The sequence below is a fragment of the Ailuropoda melanoleuca genome, chromosome 2 (assembly GCF_002007445.2).
Source record: "Ailuropoda melanoleuca isolate Jingjing chromosome 2, ASM200744v2, whole genome shotgun sequence".
Classification (NCBI taxonomy): domain Eukaryota; kingdom Metazoa; phylum Chordata; class Mammalia; order Carnivora; family Ursidae; genus Ailuropoda; species Ailuropoda melanoleuca.
Genome location: NC_048219.1, coordinates 4,173,952 through 4,184,671, shown reverse-complemented (window position 1 = coordinate 4,184,671; position 10,720 = coordinate 4,173,952). Strand labels below are relative to the sequence as shown.

The 10,720-nt window shown below is 57.2% G+C and overlaps 1 protein-coding gene across 2 annotated transcripts in view; it reads left to right on the top strand.

The window, feature by feature from the left end:
* The window catches only part of MYOM3 (myomesin 3), a 49,792-nt gene that overhangs the window by 9,147 nt on the left and 29,925 nt on the right, over window positions 1-10,720 (top strand). For both annotated transcript variants that reach the window (XR_004621521.1, XM_002913344.4), the window contains exons 6-11: window positions 3,357-3,452; window positions 5,206-5,294; window positions 7,286-7,330; window positions 7,781-7,921; window positions 9,134-9,295; window positions 9,935-10,076. Coding sequence is in view for 1 of the 2 variants with exons in the window: in XM_002913344.4 (XP_002913390.4) it covers window positions 3,357-3,452; window positions 5,206-5,294; window positions 7,286-7,330; window positions 7,781-7,921; window positions 9,134-9,295; window positions 9,935-10,076 (675 nt within the window). In the remaining variant the exon portion in view is untranslated. The remainder of the gene's footprint in view (window positions 1-3,356; window positions 3,453-5,205; window positions 5,295-7,285; window positions 7,331-7,780; window positions 7,922-9,133; window positions 9,296-9,934; window positions 10,077-10,720) is intronic.

The following is a 10,720-nucleotide window of genomic DNA, read 5'->3' as shown; positions in this document are numbered from 1 at the left end:
GCCCAGACTCACACACTGAGGCATAGACATGAACCAGACACAATCTCCCCTCAAAGAACTCTCAGCCCAGAAGAGAAATATCAATGTAGAGAGAGGGACATTCAGGGGTGCCATTTGGAACACAGGAGTAAAGACGAAGACAGTGAAGTGGCTGCCTCCCCCTGAAGGATCCAGGAAGGCTTCTCAGAGGAGGCGACACATAAGCCAGGTCTTGAGGGTGGAATAGACCGTGGTCTAGTGGGAGAGAGAGGATTAAGCACACAAATGACCAAGGTCACAAAGGAAAAAGCAACATCTTGTACTTGAACCCACTTTTACTGACCCACCACTTTCTTCTCATTTGAGCCCTGGGGCCACCCATGGCTCAGAGAGGGAGTGTGACTTGTCTAAGGTCACACAGCCAGTTTGAGTCCGAATTCAAACTGGGGTCTCTTGCCTCCCAGCCATAGGTGTTTCTACTGGCCTAGAGAGTAGGAAAGTGATCACTGGGGTTCTTGTTCTTCCTTGAGGCACACGTAATGCTTCAGAAGTCAGAGACGTAGAAAGCACTTAGGCCAGGAGCAATCAAGAGAGGCATCAAGGTTGCTGGCGTCGGGGCTCGTCATTGCCAGATGACATTTATTCACGAAAGTGTGCCAGGAGCTGGGATTTGTGCTGGGCGCTGGATCTCTGTGGGGACCGAGGCAGTCCCTGCCTGCAAGTGGCTGGTCAGGTAGGAGGACCTGCTCCTGCCAGCTGGCCTGGGCTGAGGGGGGGGTCAGTACCTCAGCTGTCCCGCCTGGCAGCCAAGCCCTGCCCTGCCCTGGCACTGAGGCCCACATCTAAGGCATTCCGGGGGAGCCTCTCAGGAAAGGGACTCCTGTCCCCCCGGCCAGCAATATTGCCACAACAGGGAGCTGAGCATGGTAAGGGGTGGAAGCAAGGCCAGGCCCACCTCCAGCAGTGGTGGCCCCCAGTGCTCCTGGTTTCGGGGATCTGGTTTTCCATCATCGATCACTTTGGGCAGGGCCACACACTGTCCGGGGATTGGCCTCCAGGGCTCTGTCCAGGTCCTGGCCGACACCCTCCCCCAGGTCAAGAGGAAGATCCCGGAGCACCCAGGCTTGTCAGGCGAGTACATTCATTCAGCAATTATTGAGCACTTCCTGAATGCAGGGGCAACAACAGGACAAGTTAGGCAAGGCCCAGTCTGGCCACGTTTACGCTGCAGAGGTGGGCCCTGATACTGGAATCAGTCTCCCAGGCCCAGCAGCCTTAAAAAGTAAAATCCAATACAGAAAGATATGAAGAAAAAACATTTAGATAAATAATAAAAATCTCACTCTTTTATGAGGGCCTCTCGGAGCCAGGCTCTGGGCTGGGCGCCTCGCCTCTGTTGTCTGACTTAATGCTGTTTTACGACTGGAGGCCACGTTGGGTCACCTGCCCAGCCTTGTCTTCGAGAGGCTGTGTTGAAGCATGAGACAGCGGGGCCCAGAGAGCAGGCAAGATGAGCGCTGAGGCCTCTGGCTGTCCAGGCCTTGCCCAGAGCTGCCGCTGCCGCTTTTTCCTTTTGAAAGTTGGAAGCTGGCCAGGCTGAGGTGCCTGGAATGTTCCTGATAGGTGGGGGTGGGGGAACCTGACTTTGGCCCCCAGGCCTAGGAGAGGTGGAAAGTTTGGGTGCCGAGATTAGGCACAGCTCTCCCTGAAGGAGACTTCGTTGGGCTTCTTTCAGGAAAGGGTGCAGCCTGGTGGGGGAGGGGGGCAATGGGGTGTGGGTGTGGCACTGTTTGGTTGCCATGGACACAAACAGGGTGTGGGGGGAGCCGAGTCCCAGGAAGGCGAGGCACTGAGCCTGGGGCGCCCTCTCTCGGCTGCGGCCTCCTTTTTGACCTCAAGCACCCCTGGGGCTGCCTGTCCAAGAACAGCCTCATGGACACAGAGACCCAGAGAAGGGAACTGACTTGCCCAAGGTCACCCATCAAGTTGTGTCAGGAACCCAGGTCTCCCAGGCTTCACAGACTTTCACTCACCAGCCCTGACTCCTTAGGCCTCCAAACCCCCGTAAGGGGCTGTGGACAGAGCCAAGGCCACCTCACTGTCCAGTGCCTGCAGCAGGGAGAACAAGACCCCAGAGTTCACAGAAAACAAACGGGGATGTCCAGGGTGCTGTGGGCTGCGGTAATCCGCCGGGCCACCCTTGGAAATCACCTGGGGGGTTTTAAAAAAGTCCTGCTCCCCGGGCCCCACCCCCAGAAATTCTGACTCCGGAATGATCTGGGACGCAGCCCAGGCATGGAGATTTTCTTAATGGCTTTAAGAAGACAGAAGTTTATTTGTCTTTAGTCTGCATGCTGATGTAGACAGGGTGGGGCAGCTCCGGGGACTCCACTCGCAGACTTCTCAGGGACTCAGGCCTGCCCCCCTCGCCGCTGGAGGGCGCGGCCCCGGGCTTCCTGGTGCAAGACGGCAGCCGGCAGCCGTCTGGGCCACGTTCTTGCCGTCCCCTGGAGGGAACAATGACATAAACGGGGGCAAAGGGTCATCAGTAGCAGCCACATGGCACTCGTACTTACTTTCTGTTGACAAGTCTTAGTCACATGGCCACACCTAGTAGAAAGAGAGGGCGGGAAATCGGTTACCCGTTGGGTGGCTCAAGGATGAATGCTGTTCGTTTAGAATAAGAGGGAGGGGCACAGGATCCGGAGGTTAAGCACAGGATTCCTGCTCTCAGTTCAGCTCTTGATGTCAGCGTCGTGAGTTCAAGCCCTGTGTTGGACTCTACATTGGGCGTGGAGCCTACTTTAAAAAAAAAGAGTAAGAGGGAATGGCTGTTGGAGACCAATGACCAGCTTCCGATACAAATCCCCAAAGGCTTCTGTTCAGAATCCTGGCATGGAGTCTTCGAAAGCTTTCTCCGGTGACTCTAATGAGAGCCGAGATAAAGAACTGCCCTCCTGAGAGGTTGACAAGGGAAGAAGAATGGGGTGCCTTCCATGGCAACCCCCTCAGAGAGGAGGGAAAAACTGGGCCCTGGGCCCTAGCTCTCTCTAATGACAGGCTCTGTCTTCCCTGCCCCCACCACCCTCCCACCCGCAGAAGGAAAATGAACCCTTGAGCATCGACAGTGTTCAGGGCACCAGGGAAAAGCTTTATGTATCTTATCCCATTTGATTGTCACAGCAACCTTATGAGGTCAGTGCCCTTACTACTCCCATTTCACAGATGAGGACAACTGAGTTTCAGAGCAGTGAAAGTGCTGCATCACGTAGGCAAGTAAACCACACAAAGCAGAGGTTAGAATCCAGGTCTGAGAGCCTCTGGATCCTTCCCACTCAGAGCCACACTGCCTGCCACAGACCACTGTGTCCCCACAGGTACAAAAATGACATGCGAATCGATCCCCGCCTCTTTCCTGCCGGAAAGTACCGAATCACCAACAACTATGGGCTGCTGACGCTGGAGATTAGGAGGTAAGATTATGACCCCTAGTGAGACCCATGACCCCCAGGCCCCAACGCCACCGAAGCCAGAGCAGGATTTCAAATCTTGATTCACTGAATTTGCTTCATCTTCAGAAGAATCTAGGGTTCCTGTTAAAACACTGATTCATGAGATGGGCCCTCCTCTTGCCTCCAGCATCCGACTGAGTGGGTCTTATTCTGGACTGGGGCCAGGAAATTGGTATTTAACAGGCACTCCCATGTTATTCCAATGCCTTGGAATACACAAGAAGATATTTGGAGTCAGAGGCCAGCTGGATGGGCTAGGAATGCTGGGAGTGCTCCTTGCACACACACACACACACACACACACACACGCAGAGGCACGAGTGCAAGGGGAGGCGGTTGGAGGGGAGAGAGTTGGACGGCTCCATCAGGAGATGGTGAGTCTTAAGCATGGTTTCAAAGGGAGAAGCAGTGGGGTGCCTGGGTGGCTCAGACAGTTGAGCATCTGACTCTGATATCTGCTCAGGTCTTGATCTCAGGGTTGGGAGTTCAAACCCCGAGTTGGGTGTGGAGCCTATTAAAAAAAAAAAAATGAAGGGAGAAGCAGCATGCATGGAGGGCGGGCACCAGGGGGTATGAGCACAATCCCCCCCCCCCACAGCAGGCATTACAGCTCACATGAGCCGCCACATGCTGAATTCCTGGGGGTCTGGACTGACTGACGATGCCCAACGCCATTCCTGCAGGGAAGCGTGGTCCATGGTACCGGAGGGGAAACCCAAGCTCCGAAAGATGAAGGGTCTTACATGGCTTGTGCAGGCAGGGCCTGGGTTCGAGGCCATTCTCTCCCCCTGGGTTCTTTCCAGTACACCAGTCCCTCCAACTCAACCAACGTGGGCTTCAGAGACATAAGTATGGACAGGACATTGATCCGCCCCTCCGGAAGCAGACTTGGGGAGACGTGGACCTAAGTATCTGACCACGCGATGCCACAAAGGGCGGTGCCCGTGGGCTGGGCAGTCAGGGAAGGCGTGCAGGGTCAAGGATGCCTGGACCGGCAGGGGGGACTGGTCCTTGGAGCAAGAGGGGTTCCTACCGCCAGCAGCCAGGGCAAGAGCGGGGATACCAAGGAGCCTCTGTCCTTGCTGATGGGGCCAGATGTGTCACATCCCCCCACCAACTCTCTTTGTCCCCAGCATGGCCCTGGAATGGAGCCAGCCCAAGCTCTGGGACTGAGACAGGGTTGGCCTGACTAGTGATGAGACCCAGGGCTGAGACCGAGAACACCTGGGCATCTGGCCGAGTTCTGGCACAGACTGGCAGTTGCGCCCAGCTCCTGCTCCAAGTCCATGCCCTGCTCCTGCTCCAGGATTCTGATCTGGAGGTGTTGACAGGGCAGGAGGCTACGCCTGTGACAGAGCTTGTCACCTTAAAGCTGGGTTGAATTCTGGGTGCTGTGTGACTCTGGACAAGTCGCTTAACCTGTCTGATCCTACCCAGTCAGGAATAATAATCATTTTTTCACAGTATTTTCACCCAAGTTGGGTTAGGCTGGTGTTATGTCCCTAGTTCTTCAGAGAAGGACACTGAGGCACAGGAAAGGGCGGTGGCTAGCCCAAAGTCTCACAGCTTTGCAGAGGTGGGGGCAAACGAAAGCCTAAAGTCTCCTCCCTCCGAAGTCTTCATGTGAATGCCTGACGCTCCCCGCTACATGTGGGGACTTGAGTTGCCGTGGAGCCAGCAGTCTTGGGGGGCACTTCTTCTCTCTTCTTTTCAGATGCACCATTGAGGACGCAGCCACCTACACAGTGATGGTGAAGAACGCCTACGGCCAGGCCTCCTCCTTCGCCAAAGTCCTCGTCCGAAGTAAGGACCCCCATTCCCACCCACCAGGCCAGCCCGCGGCACACCCAAGGGGATCAGATGAGGACGTGCCTCTGCGCTCAGGCTGGAGGAAGGCCTCTCGACACAGGGGCATTTGGCCTGGGATGGGGTGGCCGAGACCTTCCCTGGGCCCTGTGGAGCAAGGGAGTCTCCTCCCTCAAACCACACAGCCTATACGACTATCTCCAAAGAGCGTGCCCATCTTGTTGGGTTGGGCTTGGGGTCTGGATCCAGTTTAGGGCCCCCATGAGGGTGGCCTGGCCCTGCCAGCCCTGCTAAGGGGTTTTCAGGGGGAAAGCCTGAGCCCTGCCAACTGCCCTCTGGACCTCACTGCCCCATTTGGGTTCTGGTGCGTATTTCCCAACGGTGCAATTCCCAACTGGTGTTTTTCCCGATCCTGGAGCTTCCCCCAGGGGCATCTGAAATGACAGCAGAAAGCAGGGTTGACATCAGGAGTCAGCCAGAGCCGTGTCCACAGGCTGGCTCTGCCACTGACTGGCCGTGTGAGCCTCCTCACCTCACTCCTCTGAGCCTCCTCGTCTGCCAAGGGGGACTCCTCCCACCTCGCTCAGGAGCCCAGGTTGATTAAATGAGACGGTATAGGTAAAGCTTGGCATCCAGTAACTTCGGGAAGTCATAACTGTCTCTCCCCCATTCCATGACCAGGGCGGAGCATAGCCAGGAGGCCACACCTCTGGACCCAGGAGAATGCTGCCTTGTCCTCAGGCCCCTGAGAGAGAGGTTGCATGTACGCCCGCACACACACACACACACACACACACACACACACACACAGAGGCACTCACACACACTCCCTGGTCAGCAGACAGGCTGGCGTCCAGCCTCCTCCCTGCCTCTCACCAGACCTTGTTAAACTGTCCTTCACAGTCCTCTCCACCCCTCTGCCCTGTTCCCCAAATAGCTCTTGGGAGACAGCTGTTCCCTCGGCCAGTCCGGCTCCCTGTGGAATTTGAGCTGTCCTTACAGGCTCTGCCCAGATTGAAGCCCAAGGTCAAGCATCAGGGCCCTGCCTCCTTCTGCCCACCCATCCTTCCCATCCCTTCTTCCAGACCCCCATCCCTCTCTCCAGCAAGGCCAGCAACTCTGGGATCCATTTGGCGTCTTGGCCCCCAGACTCCAGCCAGACTCCTACTAAGGGCACCCACTCACGGTCATTACCATCCCTCCCCTGCCCTCATCTCCATAGCAACTGACAGAAGACCCTGGGTTGGGAGGGAAGAGGTCTGGGTTCTAAACCTGAGTCTTTCACTGACTCTGTGTGACTCTGGGCAGCCTCCTAGCCCTCTCCGGGCCTCACTCAGGAAGGGCTTTCACCAGGGACCAGTCTCATCATGGCTCAGGCTGCTGGGATACTAGCTGGGTGCTTATGCCTCAGTTTCTTCATCCGTATGAGTGGGTGATAATGGCACCAACAGACAGGGTACTGTGAGGATTGTATGTGAGTTAATACGTGGCACGTGGTATGTTCCATGTGAACGAGAGCTGTTATTATGCGCCAGTGGTCTGTGTCAACCTCACCCTGGATTTCACCCTTAAGCCCCGAGATGACCCTAATCTTAGTGTTGCCCTTCCCCTGCTGGCTGTCCCCGACCCCACCAGAAATCCCATGCTGACCAGACTTGGCCCCTGTGAAGACTGTGTGATCCTGGCACTGGGTCTGGGCAAAGGATGGAAACCACCATTTATTGAGCACCAACTGTGTGCCAGGCTCTGGCTGAGGGCTTCGCTCGTGTGAACGCACTTATTCAGAACCCCACCATCAGGAGCGAGGAGCCACCGCCCCTATGTTACCAAGAAAGGGCAAGAGGCCCAGAGGGGTGAAGGAAATCCCAGCAGCCAGAGGGGGGCCCACCAATAGACAGGGCTCAGACCCACAGCCAAGCCCACGCCTCTGATCTGGTAGGGATGTGAGGTCTGAACCTTCTCAAACTCCATTTGCTTTGGGCTTTCAGCTTATGTGGGGAAGGATGCTGGCTTCGATTCAGAGATCTTTAAAAGTAAGGAGGCTCGGGGAGGGGTGGCCTTCGGGGAAGAGGGTGTCTGGGCTCCTCGTCATACCTTCCACAGCCCCCTTTAGAATATTAACCATCCATTGCCCACAAAGGCATGTCATTGCCTGTGGGCTGTTCATACTTGCAGACTGACTTGTGGGGGGTCCCCAGGCACCCCAGAGCTGCCCCCAGCTGCCGAGCCATCCAGGGACAAACTGAGTGAGAAAGCCAAGGCCAAACAGACAAAGGACATGGCCTTTGGTTAGCTGCTATTCCGGCTCACCTGATCCCACCTAGATAAATCTCGGCCCCAACTCCACCCCCTAGGACCCGGCCCCTCTTTCCTGGTTAAGACCACCCCGGGAACTATGATTCCTGACTGGGAGGACTGGGAATGTCCCAGGCGAGGCCGGTGGCCTCCAAAGACTGCTGCCCTAACTTCTGCTCCCACCCCAGGACTGATGTTTGGCCCCAGCGTGGAATTCACATCAGTGCTGAAGCCAGTGTTTGCCCGAGAGAAGGAGCCCTTCTCCCTGTCCTGCTTGTTCTCGGAAGATGTGTTAGATGCTGAGCAGAACATCCAGTGGCGTCGAGATGGTGAGGCCCCCCCTCCCCGGTCCTGGTCCCCAGCCTTCAGCAGCAGAGATGCAAACCAGAGAGGGACTAGAGCATCGGCTCCACCCCAGCCCTGGGTCCCTGGGTCAGTGAAGAATGAAACTCAGCTATGCCCGTCCCCAAGCATAAGCTGAGTAATGAGCACCGAAAGAAACAGGAGCACAGCCAGGTGCATTCAGACCAGGCCACCCTACAAAGGTCACCAAGCACCTGGGGGTGCCAGGCCCTGCGCTGGGGGCCAGGCAGAGATAAGCAAATGTGCAGGAACGCAAGGGGTGCTTCATCTGGGAGGCAGGAGGAGACCAAGGAGCAGTCACAGCCACTGCCCGTTAACAGCCAGGGAGAAGCAGGATGGCCGAAACTCCTTCCGCACCTGTGGCCAGGCCTGCAGCCAAAGGACGAGGAGCCCAGCGGCCACAAGCACCCCTCAGGAGACTGCACCTGCGGGGGACAGGGGTAGGGGCGGGGGCAGAAGAGCAGGGAAGCCACAAGAAGCCCTGAGAGACAGTTGCAATAAGACTGAGATGTCTTCCCAAACCTGTAGATCTTCCAGAATGGAGGTCCTGACAGGAGGGAGGGACATGGAGCAGGATGGCCCCACAGTGTGGTCTCAGGGAAGGACCCACTCCTAGAGCCCCAGAGCCCCTTCACTGAGTCCCCATCCGTCTCACTAAGGTTACATTGCTGGGTCCCCACTCTCCTCACTGACCCCCACCCCCGTCAACAAGCCCTCTGCCCTCCTCACAGACTCCCCAACTCCCTCAATGAGCTCCCAAAGCCTTTCCTGAGCCTCCTTGCCTTCAGCAAGCCCCCTCTCCCTTCCTTGAGCCCACAATCCCCACCCACTGAGCCCCCAACGCCCACCGTGAGCCCCCAGCCCCCACACAGAGACACTGACCCTCACAAAGGGCCCCATCTCTCTTGTTCCCGCTTTCTCACAGCTCCTCCAACCCCTCACTGAGTCGCTGACCACTCCCTAAACCCTCATTCCCATTGTGAGCCACCAACCCCCTCCCTGGATCCTGCCCCACTCCCCAGGCCTTCTGCAGAAAAGAGTTCAGGGCCACCCTGTCCCCAGCTCCCTGGCCGAGCCTCAGGCTACAGCCATACCACCCACACCACCTACACCAGCCATACCAGCCACACCAGCCATGCCTCGGCCTAGAGCTCACACTGGACCCCTCCCCTCCTCAGGGAGACTACTGAGACCCTCAGGACGCCGGCAGATCCTCTACGCAGACCGCCAGGCGACCCTGAAGGTGTCCTGCGCCTACAAGGAGGATGAGGGGCTCTACACTGTCCAGGTGACTTCCCCCTTCGGGCTCCAGGAGCAGAGCGCCTACGTGTTTGTGAGAGGTGAGTGGGGGGTTGGAGGGTAAGAGGTGTAGCTGGAGCCCAGCAACCAGATTGGCTGTGGGACCTTCGGCAAGTTTCCCTGCCCTCTTGGGGCCTCAGTTTCCTGTTATGAACAGGGGTGTTGAGTGAGAGTCTGTAAGAATCCCTCTGGCATCCTATGACCCTCCAATAGGACACGGCTTGAGCCTCAGACTTAGTGGGAGCTCTGGAGGGAGGGCTGAGTGTGGGCCGGGATGATTCTAGTACCTGGTGAGTTCTGCCTCTTGGTCTTTGGACTGATCTGGGTTCAAATCCTGACCTGACCACTTCACTGGCTGGTGACCTTGGGCAAGTCACTTTTCCTCTGAGACTTAGTGTTCCCATCCACAAAATGGAGGGATGCTACAGGGCTCAGATTAATTACACCAATTGTTCAGGGGTGTAGAGTAGAATGGGCCCCTAATAATTGGTACTCCCACAGCCCCCCAGATCCTTGTTAAAAAGGAGGAGACTATTGTTCAGGGCTTGGTCCTCAAGATCACAACAGAGCCCTGGAGGCTTCACTTGAAGTGGTTGGTGGGAGGGAGCGGGAGGGGTCAGTGGCCACACAGAAGCCAACTGGAAGAACCTTCCCCCCCAACCCCCCACCCTGCATCTCAGATGCAGCAGCCGAGAAGCCAGGGGCCCCAGGCTCCCCTCTGAACGTCCGATGCCTGAATGTGAACAGAGACTGCCTCATCCTGACCTGGACCCCACCCAGCGACACCCGGGGCAACCCCATCACCGGCTACTCCATCGAGCGGTGAGTCAGCCTCTTGAGTGGCAGGGCCCCCAGGGGAGACCTCTGCCTGGCTGTGAGAACCAGAGTGGGGGGCCACAGGAAAGAGGGCGCCCCATGCCTAGCCTCAGAACCGGGCAGGAGGTAGACCAGGTTATATCATTTAGGGGCGAGAGAAAGGTAGCCATACCTCCAAATCCGTCACCTCCAATACCTGAATTCCGCCGCTGGAGTCAGCCCCTGACCCTGGGAGGGGCAGACATTAAGTGCTTGGAAGTGAGCATGAGAGCATATGTTGGCTGCTTTCCTCCTTGACTGACAGACAGAGACGGGACAGCACTGACCGGAGGGAGGGGGACAGTCGGAAGGGGAGGGCCCCGAACATCCCCCCTCCTGCACAGGCTGCCAGCTCGGAGGCCCCAGCATGAGGTGACACCGGATCCTGCCGCTGATGGGGCTCAGGGCAGGAGCGGAGCTGCATGTCTGACCTCACCGAGCCCTGCAACCCTATCCAGGGCGGCAGGGGACTCTCTAGTGCCCCATTCTACAGATGAGGAAACTGAGGTCCATGGGGCGATGGCTTGCCCAAAGTCACGTTGCTCGTCAGTGGTGGAGCCAGGAGTTAGACCCCAGTGCCCACTGCCCCATCCAGCCGGCAGCGCGTGCGG